General features: G+C 35.7%; 1 protein-coding gene across 1 annotated transcript; it reads left to right on the top strand.

The window, feature by feature from the left end:
* The first annotated feature begins 21,122 nt into the window (after nucleotides 1-21,122).
* Nucleotides 21,123-22,673, top strand: LOC135218110 (trichohyalin-like). Its single transcript, XM_064254256.1, has one exon. The coding sequence runs from the start codon at nucleotides 21,123-21,125 to the stop codon at nucleotides 22,671-22,673; it is 1,551 nt and encodes a 516-aa protein (XP_064110326.1).
* Nucleotides 22,674-26,232: the final 3,559 nt, after the last annotated feature.

Here is a 26,232-nt window from a genome sequence, read left to right as displayed (position 1 = left end):
ATAGACCGAACAAACCAATATGGCCGAATACTTTTATAAGTACAATAAGCTATTCATTTGACTGAGCTGCCACTTTAATTTGTTCTTTTTCATAGCTTCATATTTCTCTCTTCCTTAGCAACATCGCACTTTTGGTAAAGGAAACTAAATAAAAGGAAAAAGCTACATGCTCCAAAAAGTGGACTTAATATTATGGCCAGTGAAATTTAAGTTGTTGGATTCATATAAATAAATGGCATCCAGATTAATGCAGCATAAGCTCCTCAACCTCAACAGCTGCGTATACTATATATGTGTAACTTCTGCCTGAATGCAATTACATCCATTCGCAACTTATAAGTAGTAATTCCTTGTGTAGACGGATTAATTTCGAGAGTAAAAAAGAAACCTGCATTCGAAAACAGAGCCGATGTCAACCCGTACCTCTTTTGGTACCCGAACAGCCGAACTCGACTGTTTATATTTCTTTTTAAAACCAAAGTCAGGGGTTAAAATTGTGACCGGTGAGCAGAAGCCCTTGTCAGTTATAATTCTCCCGTGTAACTTATTCCCCAGATATACAGACTTCGATGTTAAACGATTAGTGACTTGACATCTGTGAATCAAACGAAGTCACACAAAATACGTAAATACACACCTGAAAGACCCGTTTCCCTGTGTTCATTTTCATCCTATCTCACGGTGGATGGGTAAGTCGAGAGTAATGTTAGCATTAACTCACTGTGGTCGGGAAACAGTAAAATTCGCTGGTATGTTTGGCGCTAGAAGCCTCCCCGGAAGTAAATCCCGAGATGTATACTGGTATTGCACTATCCCCGGTTTTATGCTATGCCCCTAGGTTAGGTTAAGTTGGGTTAGTTGAGGTTAGTTCAAAGACATGAATAGGTAATTTGGGTGTGGGGAGCATATTGATATTATTTTCAAGAATATTCTATGGTTCGTTTTTAAGATATGGCGTCCTGCTTTTTCCAGGCAAGGTCATGGTAATTGGTTGCATCTGGGGAATATGCTGCCCGGAAAAAACCTCAGTTACGAAGTACTTAGGTTCCAATTTTTTTTTTTTTATTACTTGGACGGATGAATTGCTAACGCACTGGACTTCCACATGAAGGGTTCGGTCCCAATGAAAGTATGAATTTTATTTCTGCGAAACAAGTTTCCATGTGTTCATTTCCACAGGTATTAATAAATTCACCCCAGGCATAACTATTAAGGCTGTTTATAAAAATCTTGAGTCAGGTGTCATAATTATAAATATATTTAATATAATACACGTATATGGGTTAATTGTAAATTAGTGAGAAAACAAGGATAAACCGTTGCTTGCGTCGAACTTCATATTCATCATTCATGGTGGAGTGTCTAAGTCCAAAATCTTAATTACAACACTGTTGAAATCAACTCTTTAATAACCGAATGGATTCATATAAGTATAAATAAATTTGTCCGTATTTTATAAATATATATACATACATATACATACTTAAAAATATATTTCAACATATGTATATAAATATATATATATATATATATTTATATATATATATAATATACACACGTATGCATACACACACGCACATACATACATACACACACAGACACGTTTCATTACGGGAAAACCGTAACTGACGCGGATGCAAAGCAAAAGGGGAGAAAAATAAAAAGTGATTAGCTGTGACGATGAAGCCACGAGTAATCTTCTTAATGCATATGTTCAGTCATTCTGTCGCACTGGCTTGCAGAATCGATGCAGATTTTTCTTTCTCCATTGTTCCTTTTTCTTGAAGAATGTCTATATTCATTTTTAAACGCATGTTTTCACGGAGGACGCTTCTAGGTATATAGAACCTTATGCTGATAGTTTGCCAGATTATTAACATGAAATCTTTAGCGTTTCTATAACATTATTATTATCATTAAATAAATATTATTATTATTATCACCAGTAGTAGTAGAAGCTGCAGTATAAGTAGTAAAATCACCAATTTGCCTCACCTTCCAGAGTGTAAAAGACGCAACCCCCCGCCCCCACAACCCCTGTTCAAGGTCCTCGTTCATGAGCTACCCCTTTTATGCAACCCCTACCCTCCCTTTCGCATCAACTAACTCTCTTTGTTTCTCTCCTACTAGTACAACCAACAAAATGATAATAATTATAACTTAACATTAAAATTTACTCCAATTTTTACCTCTATATAAAGATGAAGAGATAATATCATAAACTTCGGCGTTTTAGAGGTAATCATCTTCATATAAAGATAAAGATCTGATAATGTACCTGGCCTTGCTTGAATTAGCGGCTATATCCAACGGCTCAGTCTTGACACCCAAGAAAAAAACCCTTGTATTAGTGACACATTTACACAACTTGACTACAGTGTGACACATGTAGAAATATATACTCCATATCAATGTATTTGGAAAACTAGACATGTGTAATATTAAATACTGATAAAATGGAAATACGAATTATTCCCGTGTACTTCATTTATCAAATATTATAATTAATATAGTACAACTACAGATCATTTTCCATACTCTTGAATGCATCAATCAATGTGACGTCTGGCTTGTTCCAGAAAGAGAGATAAGATCGTGGTCAATCACCTGAGAGATCTCCTCGAGATCTTTAGGCAGCTCCGGTCAACTGCTTTCACTGTCTTCACTTGAAGTATCTCCTTATCTTTCCTTTTCTCCCTTAAAAAAAGAAGATGGCTTCCTCCTCCTGCTCCTCCTTGAGATTTTCTTCTCAGATAACCTCTTTATGTTAAGCCTTCGTGCTCTAGTTAGTGTCCCTAACCGTTCCATAGATCAAAAGATTACTCCACTCTGATCTTGCACGTAAATTGAATATATATATATATATATATATATATATATATATATATATATATATATATAGTAGCATAGGTAACAGTAATTCCTTCTATGTTCTTGAATTCTTCAACAGCAATAACGAGATCACTTAGTAAAGTAAGGGAATCTTTAATAACTATTATCGAATACTGATATAAATGACACTATGCGTGATATACTGTCATTTCCACTCTAAGAATTGACCTTTTCAATCATTTCAGGCACAATTCTATTCTCTTTAGGCTTTATCACTGACTGTTATAAAATTTATATACTCCACAGTAAGTGACTAAGCAGATTCCCTGTAACAGGCCACATCTATGCTATACATGCTTCTGGTATGTGCAGTGCGCCATACCTATAGTAGGATATTTTAATAATTTTTCCTAATAATAAAGTTTCTCCTTATTTAAAAAATTCCTCGCAATTTCGCTCCCTTTATTCCATTGTGTAAACTGTACTTATTTGTCTCTCCGATGTACAAATTATAAAGTATGAAATAGAGATAACCATGGAGAGTTGAATCCTGGCTAATTGCAGAAGCGTCAAAGATAATGTTTCTAACTGACTACTCTAAGTAAAAACATACGCAATGTTCCTCATTATAAAATCCGAAGTTGACACTTGAGTAATTGGATGTACTATTGATTCCTTTCAATATAATGGTAGTGTAATATCTCAACTTCATCCAAGGCAAATACTCAGAAATAACACAAAAACAAGTATTCCTTTGGGAATATTTTTAAGTCTCTAGACCCCATCCACTCTATCCTTCAACACTGCAATGAACTATTCTATCTAAATCGAGAAATAAAATTCCTTCAACCACAAAGACCATTATCAGAAACCATACAGGTGTTCAGGGTTTCATCGTGTTTCTCATACTCGCTGACATTTTATCAGGTGAAGAATCTTCCATGTGTTCAGTTTTAAAACTAAAACACATACACAGCTACCAGCTTTAAAAATGTCAAGGTAATCGTAATCTCATGAGGTAAATCCAGAATTTTCTGCGCCTCGTAAAATAGCTTCTTACATCATATTACAGGGTATTGTCAATTGGATATTATTTATGATATTTCCATTATAATACAAATATTATTCACGTAACAGCACAGGAAATATTACCCGACTGTGCCATTATCTTCATAAGAATTCGTTATATCAACCAATGTAATCGTCATTCTCTTTAGAATACATGTTCCAAACAGTTAGCCAGCTGTTGCAGACGACTCATTAGTTTCCATAATATACGTCTTTTACAATGTACTATATCATTCGAAGCTTTCATAGCAAATTAATTGACAGTAACCTCATAAAATCACAATTTAACTGCCCAGTCGTTTGAGCCTCGTCCGTATCCGAACCCACCTCCGATATCTATTAGTCATTTCTATTCTAATGCTTAAATCGATGGAATTCAAATAATGCATATCAATGGTCGCCAAGTCTAAGATTAGCTGAGAACAATTGCACACACTTCCGTTTTACGCTTTGTATGACCACTCTTCCCTTCTGTTTTATTTCTTTTTTTAAACTCACTGTGGTAGAAATCAAGGTTATACTACTCTTATTGGGTTACAAGCGTTGCACCATTCTGATATATGAGTGACAATTAAAAAATATACTGCAATTAACTTTTCATTCCAAAATATGGATACCGATTCAAGTCAATTACTTAAACCGTAGACAACGGACCTCTCTACTCTGGGGAACTGCTGAGATTTCTTTCCATCTAGTAAAACCAAGATAAACTTTCAAGGTTATAATAAATCCATAAAGGAGACAGCAATACCTTTTACCACAAATTCCTTATAGCTGTTAATTTACATTTGGTCCCAGTTAAATTACTCGGTTTGAAGTTAATCCTCTCGATCAAGGTAATCTTAAACTCCTATAATCTGCCTATTAACAATGTATATAATTCAGTAATTCTAGCTACATTACATATAAATCCATACTTGTTCAATCTGACTCAAGAAATAATTTTCAACTGATTATACACGTAAGATATAACGTTGCCTTTAGAGCCAACAATACTGATCTGTATTCCACGGAAAAAAAGAAAAAAAAAAACAATTATAAAGTTAAGACGTGATTGCAAAGCCAACATTGTTGGTCGATTTTCCAAGAAAAGAAAAAGAAAATACATTTTGACGCTGCCAACATCGCTAGCCTATTTTCCGAGATGAGAAATAATTATAAAAAATAAAATGTATTCATGTCGAACAAGTCTGAGAAACAACAAGAAAATTTCATATAAAATAATCTATAGAACATGTATTCTGAGCTTTAGTTATCAAATTGGTAGTCTGAAAGTTCTCCGAAGGAATGTATGAAAATAGTTAATCCAGACATTCATTACAAGAATTGAATTCATCTGTTTTTATTTTCTCATATTTAAACACATTCCAAAATTCATACTGACATTTGCCCTTATAACAACCCTTTTCAAAATTGTATTGTTGGGTGAACAGTGGGCCACATCCCCCGAGTTTAAAAATTTGAAGACTGATGTTACATACGAGTATATATTCTATTCTGATTCATTCCTTCAGTAATGCGAAAGGAACAACGAAAGCATCAACCTTAAAAATTTGGGGTGAGAGAGAGAGAGAGAGAGAGAGAGAGAGAGAGAGAGAGAGAGAGAGAGAGAGAGAGACTTGAACTATTCTCTCCATAACTGTTACAGTATTGAATAAGTCAGACGGAAATAACACTACGTGCCTAAAGCGAGGTACTACCAACAAATTTTTCTTTTTATATAAATTCAATTATGATACAAATACTTGCACCCACAATATATATGTAAATAATGTGTGTGTGTGTAATATATAAATATAAATGTACATACAAAATCACAAATGTATATGCGTTGATTTTATAATTTACTGATTATAAAATTTGATTGATTATTTATATTCAAAACTACCTTCGTCCCTGTTCTGCTCTTTCTTTTTTAACATATGAGAACAGAGTTTAATAGAAGTTTTTCATGCTCTTAAGGCTCATTCCTTAAATACATTTACACAAATTGATCATTGCAAGAGCACGATGATTTTTGCAGACAAATAATATACTGTAAATCTACAGTATATATGGAGTTAATTATCTACCCCCTTAGTAGAAACAACAGTATAAAATAAGACAGTAACACCATCATCTATTTACTTTTACAAGCTTTGATATGGCTAATACTTTACGTCGCGAAGTAAGTAGGGCAACCTTTAATTTTCCCATGTAACGCAACACAATTTCACGGTCCTAATTTTCACATTTCTAGGACAGAATCGTCGAATTAGTATGAATACCTGTACTTAGTCTTCTAGACTCTTCAAGAAGTCGAGAATCCTATAATCTTTATACTTTAGTGAAGGAATTCTACTATCACCTCATATGAACACATTTTAAGGAAATATTCATTCAACGTAGCAGTACGATGTGCGCTCAAATTTCCTTCTGATCTTCGCACGGCAAAAGTATTAAAAACGCACTCGCACCAAGTTGAAAGCACAACCGAATTCACGTGGACTAACACTCGCGCGGATAAGATGCAACCCAAACACTAAACACAGTTTGTGACAAAATTACAAATGTTTTATTCAAAACCTTTTCGCAATAAGAAGACATCACACACGCAGCAGCCAACCGACAGAAAACGGAAGCGTTAAAGGGATACTAAAATATTCAATAAAGAACCCTAAGAGGGTTCCGGCATGTAGAAATAAACTTCAAAGTTATTCCCACAGCTGCATTTTAAGTGGCTATAGTTTGCATTTCGTGGAAAAAGGAAGACGAAACTCAGAAACAAAACAAACAGCAGATGCAAGAAAAAGAACAGGGAAAGTTAAACAATTATCATAACTCGTTGAAGATCAGGTTTTAACTTGAAAAGACAGTAATATTTTCAAAAATATTATGCTGGTAAATATTATATACCAAGAAAAAAAAACAGTTTGCCTTAACTTTATTTCTCCACTTCCTTCGTCTCCTTCACTCAAAAAAAGTGGTCCACGCCAGCCGAGACCATCAAGAATTAATTCACTGCTTAGGTTAGCATACCACAATGGATTTATGGAATCATTTGTTCCTTTCTTAACCGAGTTCACATCTAAGAGCTAAGAGCCAGTGGTCATCAATCTGAGTGATCCCATAGGATGGTAATGCCGTCAGTGCACCTCACGTAGCATACTGTAAGCATCACTAAAGGGTGTTTGCAGTGTCCTTGAAGCGCCTAGCTACACGCAATTTTTATTGGTCTACTTCCTCCATTCCTGCTTATTTTCTTCAATTTTGTTGTTGTCCAAGCTCTCTAACTATGACTACTTAGCGAAACTGCGGGGCTTTCTCCCTTTCTACCTTTAGATCCTTGTATTGTATTTCATCACTCTTTAGTGTACCACTTTATCGTGCTGTCCTAGAATTCTATCTCACTCTTTACAATGTCATAAGCGCTGGATGGCGTAAGGTGCCCAAGTGTTGGGCTTGACAGCCTGAATTCATATAACCAATCAATCAATCAAGCTGACAGAATAAGCCTATTCATATAACCAATCAATCAATCAAGCTGACAGAATAAGCCTAAAGGAAAAGGTGAAGCAGTGATCTACGGGCCTGTGATCTGACTTTTAAAGAACCTAAGTATCAAATGTAATAAACATTTCACAGATCAATGCGAATGGAAACCACTTATTAACCTAGTTGTACACTTCCTTACATCTTAAGTCTATTTGTCGAAAAATACAAACGTTAACGTGAAGTTAAAATGAATGAGCTATATTATATCTTCCGATGCTGTATCGCATTACTTTTGGCTTAGGATTTGGCAGGAGGGCGGCTGCTGGCGGCCAGTAAATTGTCTGCCACCAGTGGGAATTTGGTAGGTGGTCACCAACTGATGGCGAAATGGCTGAAGCCATCGCCGACCTTTCTCTACAAGTCTTTGACTGCCAACCGTCGCCAAGGCTTTCCTCCTGGTGATTGCAAGGCGATCAAAAACTGTAAACGAATGAGTAGGTGGTGAGAGGCGACTAAAAAAAAAAAAAAAAAAAAAAAAAAAAAAAAAAAAAAAAAAAAACAAAAAAAAAAAAAAAAAAAAAAAAAGTGCTGGTTGTCAATCTAATGTCACCGATGAGCACTTTGTATCAACTGGTGGGTTCCTAGTTGCCTGGTGTCACCGACCAGTGCCAGACTAAATAGTCGCCCAGTAGTGGGCTACTGAGTGCGCCTATCTGTCGGCCCTTGGTTGCCCACTGGTCGAGCACCGGGCGTAAGACTGGTCGCCCAATTAAAAAAAATATTCAGTGGTCGCTCACTGGTCACCAGTTTTCCAGGTCACAAGTGGTCGGGAGATGGTCGTAAGGCCAGTGTGACTGGAGCTTACGGCATTGTGTTATTTTGATTTCAAGAATTCAATTTGGCTCTGACATGTGGCTAACTGAAAAAAAAAAAAATCACGGATTTGCATAATGCCTTCATTACAGAGAACGACTTCCCATTGCTACTACTATGCAGTTTCCTATTCACGCACACAAAAGTGAATGAACAGCGTGTACACGAACGTCTTTCATAACACAAAACAAAGTATTATACATCGCCCTTTGTTATTCAATGTACATGACAAAAACATTTATAGATAAATGAATACTATACGGGTTTGTTCCATCCATTCACACACTAGATATCAGACCTTTCATTTAGGGATTCCGATAAAGTCATTTATAAATGTGAAGAAATTCTCCCATAGTAACAACATCGTAAATGCAATGATTGCGAATTCATGACAAGTTAATTATATATATAGACACACACAATACTTTAAAACAAAATAATATGTCAATGTATATCTGGCCTTCACTGTACGGAATGGAGGTCCAATATTAGAAGTGGCAGTAAAAGCCAGAGTCTGTCTTTCTCAATTTCATATTGTCTCCCACTTTTCTCTCTGTCGCTGTTTAGAATATACGTTTCTTTCTTCCTTGTGATCGTTTGCCTTTCGAACTGAGATGGCGTGTTTTACCGAGGGATGTGGATGTTTGGTTGTACATGTATGTATGTATGTATGTATGTATGTATATTATATATATATATATAATATATATATATATATATATATATATATATATATATATACAAATACATGCATACTGTACAACACCAAACATCCACATCCCAAGGTAAAACACGCCATCTCAGTTCGAAAGGCAAACGATCACAATGAAAAAAAAGAAACGTATGTTATATATATATATCATATAATGGTATATATATATATATTATATATATATATATAAAAACCAAACATACAAATATGACATTGAGCATCTCCACATCCCTCGGTAAAACACGCCATCTCAGTTCGCAAGGCAAACGATCGCAATGGAAAAAGAAACGTATATTCTAAACAGCGACAGAGAGAAAAGTGGGAGACAATATGAAATTGAGAAAGACAGACTCTGGCTTTTACTGCCACTTCTAATATTGGACCTCCATTCCGTACAGGAAGGCCGAATATACCAGAAAATCTCATATCTTATTCGGTGGAGGCCAACTCTTATTACATTCTCTCTCTCTCTCTCTCTCTCTCTCTCTCTCTCTGTTTGTGCCCTTCGTTGAAGGCCTTTCAAAATGGGCTGTATTACTTTTTTTGTGGCCGGATAAAAGCCAAAATGATTCTGAATACAGCAGCTACTTCTTGAAATCCCTCATAAAGAACTTAATATACGAAACCCATCATATAGTTACAGGCACAGAAACCAATTTAACGTCATTATTTCTCGAAAATAACAACCGCAATTGTAAAAATAAAATAGTGCAAACATGAAATAAATCTCCCCGATCATCTACGAAGCCTTATGCCACCATCTTCCGGCCCAACAGCCTTGAAAATTTCCTTTGCAGGGTGACAAAAAGTAGGCCCATCGTCAACGCATCTTTAATACCAGATTCTACAAATACAATTCGCGGATCCACTGGAATCCTTCTATGAAAAAGATAAGCACCAACATTTACATAGAAAAACAGGACCATTTTTCTAAAATTCTGGTGTATTAAATTTTTTTTTATAACGGATGTTAGCGGGACAATATTTTATTCAATGACAAAATTCAAGACTGAATGTTTTCCGAGTGTAGTACGAATTTTTTTCACTACATAAATTATAAGATCAGCTTTTTCATCTCTTATATATAACGACGCTAGTCTAATACAATCATATATAAATCAATAGCACTTCACAACGAGGAATTTGAAGAAACAAGAGCAAAATATATATCGGTTAAGAGGAAGGATAATCGCTGAAGTGATTCCTACTTGAGTGTTGCCAACCGGACGGTTTCGCTTTAATTTATTCCTCTATAACGTCGAGAGAGAGAGAGAGAGAGAGAGAGAGAGAGGGGAGAGAGTCCGTTGCCTACGTATAAGTAATTGACTTGAATCTGTATCCATATTTTGGAATGAAAAGTTAATTGCAGTATATTTTTTAATTGTCACTCATATATCAGAATGGTGAAACGCTTGTAACCCAGTAAGAGTAGTTTAACCTTGATTTCTACCTCAGTGAGTTTAAAAAAAGAAATAAAACAGAAGGGAAGAGTGGTCACACAAAGCGTAAAACGGAAAGTCTGTGCAATTGTTCTCAGCTAATCTTAGACTTGGCGACCATTGATATGCATTATTTGAATTCCATCGATTTAAGCATTAGAATAGAAATGACTAATAGATATCGAAGGTGGGTTCGGATACGAACGAGGCTCAAACGACTGGGCAGTTAAATTGTGATTTTATGAGGTGACTGTCAATTAATTTGCTATGAAAGCTTCGAATGATATAGTACATTGTAAAAGACGTATATTATGGAAACTAATGAGTCGTCTGCAACAGCTGGCTAACTGTTTGGAACATGTATTCTAAAGAGAATGACGATTACGTTGGTTGATATAACGAATTCTTATGAAGATACGTGAATAATATTTGTATTATAATGGAAATACCATAAATGATATCCAATTGACAATACCCTGTAATATGATGTAAGTAGCTATTTTACGAGGCGCAGAAAATTCTGGATTTACCTCATGAGATTACGATTACCTTGACATTTTTAAAGCTAGTAGCTGTGTATGTGTTTTAGTTTTAAAAATAAACACATGGAAGATTCTTCACCTGATAAAATGTCAGCGAGTATGAGAAACACGATGAAACTCTGAACACTTATATGGTTTCTGATAATGGTCTTTGTGGAATTTTATTTCTAGATTTAGATAGAATAGTCCATTGCAGTGTTAAAGGATAGAGTGGATGGGGTCTAGAGACTTAAAAATATTCCCAAAGGAATACTTGTTTTTTTTTTTATTCCTGAGTATTTGCCTTGGATGAAGTTGGAATATATTACACTACCATTATATTGAAAGGAATCATTAGTATATCCAATTACTCAAGTGTCAACTTCGGATTTTATAATGAGGAACATTGCGTATGTTTTTACTTAGAGTTGTCAGTTAGAAACATTATCTTTGACGCTTCTGCAATTAGCCAGGATTCAACTCTCCATGGTTATCTCTATTTCATATTTTATAATTTGTACATCGGAGAGACAAATAAGTACAGTTTACACATTGGAATAAAGGGAGCGAAATTACGAGGAATTTTTTAAATAAGAAGAAACTTTATTAGGAAAAATTATTAAAATATCCTCCTATAGGTATGGCGCACTGCACATACCAGAAGCATGTATAGCATAGATGTGGCCTGTTACAGGGAATCTGCTTAGTCACTTACTGTAGAGTATATAAATTTTATAACAGTCAGTGATAATGCCTAAAGAGAATAGAATTGTGCCTGAAATGATTGAAAAGGTCAATTCTTAGAGTGGAAATGATAGTATATCACGCATAGTATCATTTATATCAGTATTCGATAATAGTTATTGAAGATTCCCTTACTTTACTAAGTGATCTCGCTATTGCTGTTGAAGAATTCAAGAACATAGAAGGAATTACTGTTACCTATGCTACTATATATATATATATATATATATACTATATTATATATATATATATATATATATTCTATATATATATAGATATATATAGAATTTATATTATATATATATATCATATATATATTATTATATTATATATATATATAATATAAGTAATATATTATTCTATAGTAGATATATCTATATATATATATATATATAATATATATATATATATAGATATAGTATATATATATATATATATATATATATATATATATATATATATCTATATATATAATATATATATATATGTATATATATAGATAGATAGATAGATATATATATATATATATATATATATATATATATATCTATATATAAATATATATATATATATATATGTATATATATATATATATATATATATATATATATATATATCTATATATATATTCAATTTACGTGCAAGATCAGAGTGGAGTAATCTTTTGATCTATGGAACGGTTAGGGACACTAACTAGAGCACGAAGGCTTAACATAAAGAGGTTATCTGAGAAGAAAATCTCAAGGAGGAGCAGGAGGAGGAAGCCATCTTCTTTTTTAAGGGAGAAAAGGAAAGATAAGGAGATACTTCAAGTGAAGACAGTTGACCGGAGCTGCCTAAAGATCTCGAGGAGATCTCTCAGGTGATTGACCACAATCTTATCTCTCTTTCTGGAACAAGCCAGACGTCACATTGATTGATGCATTCAAGAGTATGGAAAATGATCTGTAGTTGTACTATATTAATTATAATATTTGATAAATGAAGTACACGGGAATAATTCGTATTTCCATTTATCAGTATTTAATATTACACATGTCTAGTTTTCCAAATACATTGATATGGAGTATATACTTGTAGATGTGTCACACTGTAGTCAAGTTTTGTAAATGTGTCACTAATACAAGGGTTTTTTCTTGGGTGTCAAGACTGACCCGTTGGATATAGACGCGAATTCAAGCAAGGCCAGGTACATTATCAGATCTTTATCTTTATATGAAGATGATTACCTCTAAAACGCTGAAGTTTATGATATTATCTCTTCATCTTTATTTAGAGGTAAAAATTGGAGTAAATTTTAATGTTGATAAGTTATAATTCTTATCATTTTGTTGGTTGTACTAGTAGGAGAGAAACAAAGAGAGTTAGTTGATGCCAAAGAGAGGGTAGGGGTTGCATAAAAGGACCTTGAACAGGGGTTGTGGGGGGGGGGGGTTGCGTCTTTTACACTCTGGAAGGTGAGGCAAATTGGTGATTTTACTACTTATACTGCAGCTTCTACTACTACTAATGATAATAATAATAATATTTATTTAATGATAATAATAATCTTATAGAAACGCTAAAGATTTCATGTTAATAATCTGACAAACTATCAGCATAAGGTTCTATATACCTAGAAGCGTCCTCCGTGAAAACATGCGTTTAAAAAATGAATATAGACATTCTTCAAGAAAAAGGAACAATGGAGAAAGAAAAATCTGCATCGATTCTGCAAGCCAGTGCGACAGAATGACTGAACATATGCATTAAGAAGATTACTCGTGGCTTCATCGTCACAGCTAATCACTTTTTATTTTTTTCCCCTTTTGCTTTGCATCCGCGTCAGTTACGGTTTTCCCGTAATGAAACGTGTCTGTGTGTGTCTGTATGTGTGTGCGTGTGTGTATGCATACGTGTGTGTATGTATATATATATATATATATATATATATATATACATTAAAATATATATATTTTTAAGTATGTGTATACATTTATTAAATAATAAGGACAAATTTATTTATACTTATATGGATCCATTCGGTTATTAAAGAGTTGATTTCAACTGTGTTGTAATTAAGATTTTGGACTTAGACACTCCACCATGAATGATGAATATGAAGTTCGACGCAAGTAACGGTTTATCCTTGTTTTCTCACTAATTTACAATTAACCCATATACGTGTATATATATTTATAATTATGACACCTGACACAAGATTTTTATACACAGCCTTAATAGTTATGCCTGGGGTGAATTTATTAATACCTGTGGAAATGAACACATGGGAACTTGCTTCGCAGAAATAAAATTCATACTTTCATTGGGACCGAACCCTTCATGTGGAAGTCCAGTGCGTTAGCAATTCATCCGTCCAAGTAATAAAAAAAAAGTTGGAACCTAAGTACTTCGTAAATGAGGTTTTTCCCGGGCAGCATATTCCTCAGATGCAACCAAGTACCATGACCTTGCCTGGAAAAAGCAGGACGCCATATCTTAAAAACGAACCATAGAATATTCTTGAAAATAATATCAATATGCTCCCCACACCCAAATTACCCATCCATGTCTCTGAACTAACCTCAACTAACCCAACTTAACCTAACCTAGGGGCATGGCATAAAACCGGGGAGAGTGCAATATCAGTATACATCTCAGGAATTTGCTTCTGGGCAGGCTTCTAGCGCCAAACATACCAGCGAATTTTACTCAGTTTCCCGACCACAGTGAGTTAATGCTAACATTACTCTCGACCTACCCATCCACCGTGAGATAGGATGAAAATGAACACATGGAAACAGGTCTTTCAGGTGTGTATTTACGTATTTTGTGTGACTTCGTTTGATTCACAGATGTCAAGTCACTAATCGTTTAACATCGAAGTCTGTATATCTGGGGAATAAGTTACACGGGAGAATTATAACTGACAAGGGCTTCTGCTCACCGGTCACATTTTTAACCCCAGGCTTTGGTTTTAAAAAGAACGATAAACAGTCGAGTTCGGCTATTCGGGTACCAAAAGAGGTACTGGTTGTATCGGCTCTGTTTTCGAATGCAGGTTTCTTTTTTACTCTCGAAGTTAATCCGTCGACACAAGGAATTACTACTTATAAGTTGCGAATGGATGTAATTGCATTCAGGCAGAAATTGCACATATATAGTATACACAGCTGTTGAAGTTGAGAAGCTTATGCTGCATTAATCTGGATGTCATTTATTTATATGAATCTAACAACTTAAATTTCACTGACCATAATATTAAGTCAACTTTTTGGAGCATGTAGCTTTTTCCTTTAATTTAGTTTCCTTTACCAAAAGTGCGATGTTGCTAAGGAAGAGGGAAATATGAAGCTATGAAAAAGAACAAATTAAAGTGGCAGCTCAGTCAAATGAATAGATTATTTTACTTATAAAAGTATTCGGCTATATTGGTTTGTTCGGTCTATTCTGTAGGTGTAAGTTCCTGTGTAGCGAGATGTAGAAAATATTGAATTTCACTCCAAAAATTATCCAGCAATATCTGCACATGTCTTACATCAAAGTAATGTAAATCAACTTAAGAGAATTGAAAATGAAGCGACGAAATATTAATGGTCAATATCTAATAACTTCAGGATGAACGGAGGCAGGCGTAACATATCCAGTAGATTTACTTAGAAGTATAGCTAACTAAGCTGAATTATATACCAGATAAAGGTGAAGTGCAAAAGGAAGAGGAGGTTCGAGAGTGCAGCGAATGAGTAATAAGTAAACTATTTGATTTGATGTGAAACTAACTTTTAGTTTTTTTTGGAAAAAAAAAACAAACTATGGAAGGTCTTTTGTTTGTCCTTCCGCACTTTTTCTGTCCCCCCCTCAGATCTTGAAAACTCTTGAGGCTAGACGGCTGCAAATTGGTCTGTTGGTCTTCTAGCCTCCAATCATCAAACACACCAAATTGCAACTCCTTAGCTTCAGTAGTTTATATTTTATTTAAGCTTAAATTTAGCCATGAACTTGGGTCTGGCACCGTTGTAGGTGCTAACATCTAAGGCCACCACCGGGCATTGGCTGAGAGTTTCATACAGCATTAAACAGTATAAAGAAAACTCGGTTACGACAAAGTGCATTTTTTACTTGTTTATATATATATATATATATATATATATAATATATATATATATATATATATATATATATATATATATATAATGAGTTCTCCTCTATACACCTTACTTTCTCTCTGGAACGTCGCCTAGGTGATTAAATTGTTTAGTGTTATTAATTGTTGCTTATATCACCGAGCTGCATGTTTGTTTAATGATGCTGATTTCAGTTAATTTCCATAAGCATAAAAACTAGACAATTGCCAGCAAGTATTTATAAGCCTTAACATTAATTCCAGATTGCTCGCGGGTTCCAGAAACAGTGCCAATGATTATCCAGGGGGAATCAAGATACAGAGCCTGGCAGAGAGGAATAAACACAAACACATACACACACGAAAGAGGAAAGAAGCGGAAGAACTGAAGTAAAATGAGATTATACATTTCGGCGGAAATTTCAGGATGGGTAAAGTTTTCAGTTCATGGTATGAAAAAGTATGTTTCGCTCCAGACAAGTTTAACTTATTACGGCGTGAAAACTTGGCGAGATGGTTCAAATGGTGCTCCCAGTCGGGTTGGAAATGGTTTATCATAACTTTGGATTTTACTGTGAGGCGAAAATGCTCGAGGTGGATTTTCTGACATAGCATGAATATCAATTTCCAATACATTTCCTTTGGCTATTGGGGCTACGTATTTGGTGCTGAGTACAGCGGTCTTTGACTGATAGACTTCAACTAATGTTGAGGAAGGAAAGTTAACGGACACAGAAGTTATACATTCACAGATCCTCTCTCTCTCTCTCTCTCTCTCTGTGTGTGTGTGTGTAATCCTCCATTCTTCAAATGGTTATTATAGAGTCATCTCCCTTGCAGACTCACTGAATCGTGTGCTTGTGTCTGCTTGTATTTGTTGGTTTGATTACATTTCACACTTCCGCGCCTACAACATGTATGTATTGTTATCCGTATCTTTTTAAACCTATTTTATATATCTTGATTGGACTGTTATACCATATGGTTAATGATTTACTTTCTTACCCATTTTTCTGTGATAATATTTACCGTTCTTGCAGTTATTCTTTGGTTCTGCCATGGGAACTAGAAGTGATTTTAGCTTTTATTTATTTTTATTTTACTATTTTATATTATTTTTATTCATTTTTTCCACTTTTGTCAATTGTTGTAGGCGGGGAGAGCCCCAAGGGATTGGTTACCAATCGTTGCCTAATGGCTGGCCATTATCCTTCACCCTGTTTATGAAGCGAATGCTTTTCATCGATTTACGTTAACCTCAGGACTCATTATTACTTTCCATGATTATTATATATATTGATTTAAAGTAACGGGTTAAATAGGTAGATGAAACATAGATATACATGAATATTTAGATGTCGATTTTATTCTACATTTTTTAATGGTGTAATAGAAGTTCACTCTCGACGTGGTTCGGAAGTCACGTAAAGCAGCTGGTGCCGTCGCTGAATAACCCCTGGTTCCATGCAACGTAAAAAAAAAAAAAAAAAAAAAATCGTCAAGTTTGTATGTAAGACTCATGGATAAAAAAAAAATCGGAAAAGGATGTAGAGTCGCTTTTTTAGCGACTATTTGGAGATCTTCAAATTGCTTAAATACTATTAGTTACTCATAGGATACATTGAAAAGGGTTGCAAGATAGATTGAATAATTTAATTGAAGAGCATGTTTTGAGGCTATACAGATGTAGGTGGATTTGTCCTTCAGAAAAGTAAAATAGGTTGGGAAATAATGTTGATGTTATCGTATCGCAAAATCTCAAGCTGTGATAGGATTTGTATAAAAATGATCGTGAACAATAATTTTATTTTGTATTACAGAAAAGTTTATGTTAGTAAGAACAAGGTTTTAGTGGTAATGGAGGGTAAGAAGGTGGAGTAATAAATATTTATTCCTTCTTGGAAGAAAGGGCTCAGTATGCGGGATCATATTTAACGGATGGTGTTGGATGAGAGAGGAATCAATCACAAAACACGTGGAAGAACGAAGTAGTATGACTGCAGTGTTTGTAAGAGAAGAGGCGAGTTTTTTAAAATGAAGTTATGTTTATCTGAAGGAATATCGTGCCATGCTGTTAAGATGATACGAATGAGATAAAAAGTCAAAACCGTTTCTAGCATAGTATATGTTAGATTGGAGGTATGGTAAAGGTAAAAATGTTGATTAATTTATTTCGTGGTTGCTTGGTCATATCCATAGAATAAAGATGCTTATTTGGTGAAAAGTCCTGTAGGAGGTGGTCTTTTCTTCCTTGAGCAAGTTATGGTTCTTCTTTAATACTTCCAATTATCGGGGATTATCCGCGTAAACATTGACACATCCCTGCAAAGTTTCAAAAAAAAAAAAAAAAAAAAAAAAAAATGTTGAACTGTTAACTGGACTATGACATACATAAGTAGGTCAAGGACAGAATATATATAACTATACTGTTTTTTCCATCTGTCCACCCGCCTGTGGTGTTTGCGTATGGTAACACTGCGTCCCGGGCTTTAGATAAGTTTTAGGTAAATGAAAGGATATATGGGTGTACATTTGGAACTGAAAAGTGTTTTAATAATGTAATGTACTGTATGCGAATTACACCGTTAATATTCGAAATAGGATATTGTTATTATTGTTGAATGTGACCATATAAAGCCCGGGACGCAGTGTTACCATACGCAAACACCACAGGCAGGTGGACAGATGGAAAAAAAACCGAGTATAGCTGGCGGAACTCCTGACGTCGGGCAAACGTAGGCCGGCATCGTATCGTCGTTATTTTTCATCGCAGAAGAAAGTTAAGAGCATATTTGGAATCCTCGGGGAACGCTCTATCTGGATCCAAAGGGTACCCAGCTAGAATGCATTCCCTATAAAAGCTACATATATGGTCCGCCCTTGGTTCAATTCAGACCAGTAGTTTCGCCGTTTATAGAGAATATACATATATGTATATTCTGACCGTCAACTTTATATATAAGATCTAACCTGAAAATACAATATTTACGTTTGTTTTTGTATGAGACCTTGAAATATACGCCATTTTAATATAAATAATTCTGGAAAAAGTTAAGAACCGCCCTCAAGGTAACTTCCGACAAAGCTTCCCCAAAGTAACAGAAAAATTAAATGTTGGAAAGGGAATTGTAGTATTTCTAATAAATTTAATCTTGAAAAATAGGTCTAGGTGAAACAATGCACAGTTTCATCAAAATAGAGTGCGGTAAAGTAATGAGTAAAAAATAGATCTTATTTTGAATCGCTTACCTCGAAAAATTAGTTCACCCTGAAAATTATCCCAGGAAAATAATCACAGACTCCCAAGCTTCCTCATATTCACAGAGTAATTAATTGGAATTTCAAGTTTGTTGAATGGGGCAAAGGTAAAATATTCTAGGGCAATGCTTACCAACCACAACAAATCTTGTCAAAATAAGGTAAAATGTTTAACTTTAAAGGCACGCCTTTGGTCTTGAGAAGTAGACCAAGCTACGATAAAACAGTACTAATGACTCGTGACGGTCCTGATGTACGAAATTATTATTTTTTTTTATTATAAAAAGAAATTATTTTGACCCGTAAATTGATCTGTTGTGTGTTAAATAAATCAACATAAAATTTTTTAGAAATAGTGAACTTGATAAATAGGTTAAAAATAAAAAACTACTGCCAACATCCAAGGTTCGTTTGAAGCAAGTATCGGACATATAGTCAAATGGTAGCAAGAATGTCTGAGATTTAAGTAGAAAGAGAAGTCTAATAGCTTCCCCTGAGAATGCTTACCATTAGGAAGCAGGAGTTGGGTTCAAAGAATGTACTTAAAGGTTTAGGGGTAAGCTTTTGTGCGCTATTTTAATCTGATCTTGTTCCGGTATTGTTTATATATATATATATATTATATATATATATATATAATATATATATATATATATATATATATATATATCTATATATATATATCTATATAGATATATATATATATATACTATATATATATCATATATAGTATATATATATATATATATATATATATATATCTATATAGATATAATATTATATATATAATTATAATTATCTTATTAATATATGATTATATATATATATAATATATATATTATATTATATATATAGATAATATATTATAGATAGTTATATTAGATATAGATATATATATATTATCTATATCTTAATATTATCGATATATATATAATATATAGATATAATATGATATAGATATATGATATATATATTATATATATTATATATAATAATTTAGAATATAGATATAGATATATATCATACTAGATATATATCTATATCTATATCTTATTATATATATATATATATATATATAGATATATTATAGATATAAGATATATTATATATCTTATATATATATATCTATATCTATATATATCATATATAATATCTGATATATATAGATATAGATATATATATATATATCTATATATATAATATAGATATATAGATATCTATATATAAGATATATATATAATAAGATAAGATATATATTATCTATATCTTATAATATGATCTATATATTATATATCTATCTATATATATATATATAATATATATATATATATATTATTATATATATATAGGTGTGTGTGTGTGTAACAGATTCAGGACTATAGGATTTTTTACTATGAGAAAATTTTTAGTGATGGAGGGATGAAGTTTCTTGACATCAGGGTAATGGGGTGTTTTATACAAATATCAAAATAAACTTCCATTTCTGTCAGTGTGTGCTGCAAGTTGCTAGATATCTTGTTTTGTTTTCAACAAAATAATCCACCAGGAGTTAGTTACATTAACGTATGGCGATGTATCCCAGTGTTGAGCTTATAAGGATGCTATCCGCTCCCTAAAAAAGTTAGAAGAGGGAGACAGCAGACTCTGAAATATAGTATTTTTCTCTCTATATTTTGGTGTTTTTATGGGTCCCTTTTAATAGATGGAATTCTGTTATAACAGAACATTTTTACCAGTCACATACATACATACACAGAATGAGAGAGAGAGAGAGAGAGAGAGAGAGGGGACCTCGCTCCTTCCGTGAAGCCCATTCCGGAGTCCTCCATGGAATGAGGACATTGTCTTCAGGAGCTCTCTCTATTCTCTCTTCTTCAGATCCCGAATCCAGTGACCGTTTCAAAAACTAAGCATGGAGACAGCGAGAGTGATAAATATAGCATTGAATCATGTTTGCTTCATATTGCATAATCCTAACAGTCTTGTACTTGTACTTCTTGTGTTGTGACTTGTATGCTCCAATCGTTGAGGACTCCCCGCCTTTGTTTGGGTCTCAATCGATTCATGTTGGCGTACAGGATACTACTATTAATCATGATATGGCGGATTCTGTTCATACAGAAATCGTCGTGGAAAAATTCAACAGCTTTGGTACGTCAGCCTTTGCCGTCGCCATCCCTGGAATGGCATTGTTGGCAGGCTTGGCGTTTGCTCTGTACTGGATTTACAATCTTACAAGAACCCACCGACATTTTCATCTACAAGACGACTTGGAAATTAATAGCGAGGATGAGGTTATATTAGAAGACAGTTTGGAAACTGAAGATCTCGAAGAGGAAGAAATGTACTTTGACGAAGAAGACAGTCTGGATATGGAGCAACTCGATGAATCTGATGTTGGCTTAGAAACGGATATTAACGAAGAAGCTAGACTGGAAAACAGTCTAGATATGGAACTATTCGATACTGATGACTTGGATAAGGACCTTGAAGATGAATCTAGACTGGAGGACAGGCTATATTTGGACATATTTGAGGATACTGCAGATACTGAAGATACTGAGTATACTGAGGAGGAGGAGGAGGAGGAGGAGAAGGAGCCGTGTTTAGAAGTTTACTTACTGAGACAAGGTCTGGAACAAATGGAAGAAGAAAAAAGAAGCTTGGAAGAGGATTTGGATAAATGCCAAGATCATGCACGTAAAATGGAAAACCTCTGGATCGGAGCTAAGGAAGAGATCGAACTGCTCCGACGTCAGCTAGTGGAGAAAAATCTACTGCTGGAAAAGAGACCAGAGGAGGAAAAGGAAATGAAAGGTCAATTTGAAAAGGAACTGGGCGACAGAGGTAGAAAAATCGATAATCTGCTCCAGCAAAATGAACAACTTGCAGATGAAAAGAGGCAGCTGGAAGCGGACTTGACACTGGCTTTAGCTCAAGTACCAAAAATGGAAGAGGTCAACAGAGAACACCTGGAGGAAGGAATGTCACTGAAGAGAGCAGAACTCAGAATCAAATACAAAGAAAGTGAAAACCTCAACAAGTTGCTTGACCTGGATTATGGAAACCTCTGTATGCTGAATGAAGACTTGAGGAATTATATAGTTGAGAAAGAAATAGAGCTGGAGCGCACTTTACACAAGGGAGCAGAGCTCAGCCTCAAATTAAAAGAAAGTGAAACCCTCAACCAGTTGTTAGACCTGGAGAATAGAGACCTCTGTAGGCTGAATGAAAACTTGACGAATGTTTTAGTTGAAAAACAAAGAGACCTGGAGCGCACTTTACACTGGGGAGCAAAACTCATCCTCAAATTAAAAGAAAGTGAAAACAACAACCAGCTGCTTGACATGGAGAATGGAGATCTCTGTAGGCGAAATGAAGACTTGAAGGAGGCAGAGCTGCTGGAAAGAGAAAATATAAAGATCGACAATACTCTTGCCGAAGAGACGGAAATGCTGCTTAGAACAGTCGAAGAGCAGGTCAGTAACAATCTGTTAGTTAAGAAGGATCAATTGGAAATAGCTCTGCATCAGGAACAGAGCCTGCAACGCTTCCTAGAACGTCAAGAGGAAGACATCATCTCTTTCAGGAAGCAGGAGAGTGAAACCCAATGGGATAGAGTGAAAGATGTTATTGATGGAGATGAATGAAGAACTTTATAGGAAGCTGGAAGACAAGCTCTCAGTTTGAGAGTCAACAACTGTATGGAGGTTGGAGGACAAGCTCTCAGTTTGAGAGCCAACAGCTGTATGGAGGTTGAAGGACAAGCTCTCAGTTTGAGAGCCAACAGCTGTATGGAGGTTGAAGGACAAGCTCTCAGTTTGAGAGCCAACAGCGTATGGAGGGTTTGGAGGACAAGCTCTCAGTTTGAGAGCCACAGCGGTTTGGAGGCTGGAGGACAAGCTCTCAGTTTGAGAGCCAACAAACTGTATGGAGGTTGGAGGACAGCTCTTTCATTGAGAGCCAACAGCTGTTTGGAAGGCCAGAAGGTCACCAGAAGACATAGTGTAGGAATAATCTAGAAGACCGGCTCTGCAGAAAATTAAGTATGCTATGTCCCTTGATGCAGACTTCTAAAAGAAGATCTCTGTCAAAGCGGGCAAATAGTCGGATATCTAGATCTATTCTTGCAGATGTCTTCCGAAGACTTCTGGTCATTCTGTTGGAGTAATCTAGAAGACTGGCTCTGCAGAAAATCAAGTATGCTATGTCCCTTGATGAAGACTTCTAATAGAAGATCTCTGTCAAAGCGGCCAAATAGTCAGATATCTAGAGTTACTCTTGCAGATGTCTCCCTTTTGGATATTCTGTTGGAATAATCTAGAAGACCGGCTCTGCTGAAAGTCAAGTATGCTATGTCCCTTGATGAAGACTTCTAATAGAAGATCTCTGTCAAAGCGGGCAAATAGTCGGATATCTTGATCTATTCTTGCAGATGTCTTCCTTCTGGTTATTCTGTTGGAATAATCTAAAAGACCGGCTCTGCAGAAAGTCAAGTATGCTATGTCCCTTGATGCAGACTTCTAATAGAAGATCTCTGTCAAAGCGGGCAAATAGTCGGATATCTAGATCTATTCTAACAGATGTCTTTCTGAGGCAGGAGGACCAGCTCTCAGGGTGAAAGCCAATGTCAAGAGATCTTCCTAATCACCTGGTCAGGCAAAGGAACTCTTACCCGTGAGAGCCAACCGTTGTTCAGCCGACTCTCTCAGTGAAAGTTAATGGTTGGTGAGATCCCCCCATCTCGTCAATCAGTAAAACTTTCTCAAGGAAAGTCAACAATTGTTCAACAGATGACCTCTCAGGGTAAGAGTGACAAGCTCTTAGTTTGAGAGCCAACAACTGTATGGAGGTTGGAGGACAAGCTCTCAGTTTGAGAGCCAACAGCTGTTTGGAAGGCCAGAAGGTCACCAGAAGGTCACCAGAGGACATAGTGTAAGAATAATCTAGAAGACCGGCTCTGCAGAAAGTTAAGTATGCTATGCCCCTTGATGCAGACTTCTAAAAGAAGATCTCTGTCAAAGCGGGCAAGTAGTAGGATATCTAGATCTATTCTTGTAGATGTCTTCATTCTGGTCATTCTGTTGGAGTAATCTAGATGACTGGCTCTGCAGAAAATCAAGTATGCTATGTCCCTTGATGAGGACTTCTAATAGAAGATCTCTGTCAAAGCGGCCAAATAGTCAGCTATCTAGATTTACTCTTGCAGATGTCTTCCTTCTGGTTATTCTGTTGGAATAATCTAGAAGACCGGCTCTGCAGAAAGTCAAGTATGCTATGTCCCTTGATGCAGACTTTTAATAGAAGATCTCTGTCAAAGCGGGCAAATAGTCGGATATCTAGATCTATTCTTGCAGATGTCTTCCTTCTGGTTCTTCTGTTGGAATAATCTAGAAGACCGGCTCTGCAGAAAATCAAGTATGCTATGGCCCTTGATGCAGACTTCTAATAGAAGATCTCTATCAAAGCGGGCAAATAGTCGGATATCTAGATCTATTCTTACAGATGTCTTCCTGAGGCAGGAGGACCAGCTCTCTGGGTGAAAGCCAATGTCCAGGGATCTTCCTAATCACCTGGTCAGGCAGAGGAACTCTTACCCAATGAGAGCCAACCGTTGTTCAGCCGACTCTCTCAGTGAAAGTCAATGTTTGGTGAGATCCCCCCATCTCGGCAATCAGTAAAACTTTCCCAACAAGAGTTAACAACTCAGGGTAAGAGTGACAAGCTCTTAGTTTGAGAGCCAACAGCTGTATGGAGGTTGGAGGACAAGCTCTCAGTTTGAGAGCCAACAGCTGTTTGGAGGCTGGAGGACAAGCTCTCAGTTTGAGAGCCAACAGCCGTATGGAGGTTGGAGGACAAGCTCTCAGTTTGAGAGCCAACAGCTGTTTGTAAGGCCAGAAGGTCACCAGAAGACATAATGTAGGAATAATCTAGAAAACCGGCTCTGCAGAAAAATAAGTATGCTATGTCCCTTGATGCAGACTTCTAAAAGAAGATCTCTGTGAAAGCGGGCAAATAGTCGGATATCTAGATCTATTCTTCCAGATGTCTTCCTTCTGGTCATTCTGTTGGAGTAATCTAGAAGACTGGCTCTGCAGAAAATCAAGTATGCTATGTCCCTTGATGAAGACTTCTAATAGAAGATCTCTGTCAACGCGGCCAAATAGTCAGATATCTAGATTTACTCTTGCAGATGTCTTCCTTCTGGTTATTCTGTTGGAATAATCTAGAAGACCGGCTCTGCAGAAAGTCAAGTATGCTATGTCCCTTGATGAAGACTTCTAATAGAAGATCTCTGTCAAAGCGGGCAAATAGTCGGATATCTAGATCTATTCTTGCAGATGTCTTCCTTCTGGTTATTCTGTTGGAATAATCTAGAAGACCGGCTCTGCAGAAAGTCAAGTATGCTATGTCCCTTGATGCAGACTTCTAATAGAAGATCTCTGTCAAAGCGGCCAAATAGTCGGATATCTAGATCTATTCTAACAGATGTCTTCCAGAGGCAGGAGGACCAGCTCTCAGGGTGAAAGCCAATGTCAAGGGATCTTCCTAATCACCTGGTCAGGCAGAGGAACTCTTACCTGTGAGAGCCAACCGTTGTTCAGCCGACTCTCTCGGTGAAAGTTAATGGTTGGTGAGATCCCCCCATCTCGTCAATCAGTAAAACTTTCCCAAGAAAAGTCAACAACTGTTCAGCAGATGACCTCTCAGGGTAACAGTGACAAGCCAACAACTGTATGGAGGTTGGAGGACAAGCTCTCAGTTTGAGAGCCAACAGCTGTTTGGAAGACCAGAAGGTCACCAGAGGACATAGTGTAGGAATAATCTAGAAGACAGGCTCTGCAGAAAGTTAAGTATGCTATGCCCCTTGATGCAGACTTCTAAAAGAAGATCTCTGTCAAAGCAGGCAAATAGTCGGATATCTAGATCTATTCTTGTAGATGTCTTCCTTCTGGTCATTCTGTTGGAGTAATCTAGAAGACTGGCTCTGCAGAAAATCAAGTATGCTATGCCCCTTGATGCAGACTTCTAAAAGAAGATCTCTGTCAAAGCGGGCAAATAGTCGGATATCTAGATCTATTCTTGCAGATGTCTTCCTTCTGGTCATTCTATTGGGGTAATCTAGAAGACTGGCTCTGCAGAAAATCAAGTATGCTATGTCCCTTGATGAAGACTTCTAATAGAAGATCTCTGTCAAAGCGGCCAAAT

This window comes from Macrobrachium nipponense, chromosome 9, assembly GCF_015104395.2.
Source record: "Macrobrachium nipponense isolate FS-2020 chromosome 9, ASM1510439v2, whole genome shotgun sequence".
NCBI classification, from domain to species: domain Eukaryota; kingdom Metazoa; phylum Arthropoda; class Malacostraca; order Decapoda; family Palaemonidae; genus Macrobrachium; species Macrobrachium nipponense.
This window is presented reverse-complemented; position numbering and strand designations above follow the sequence as displayed.

Bases quoted from the DNA above. Each gene is read 5' to 3' on its own strand.
- LOC135218110 (XM_064254256.1), top strand. From the start codon at position 21,123: ATGGCGGATTCTGTTCATACAGAAATCGTCGTGGAAAAATTCAACAGC.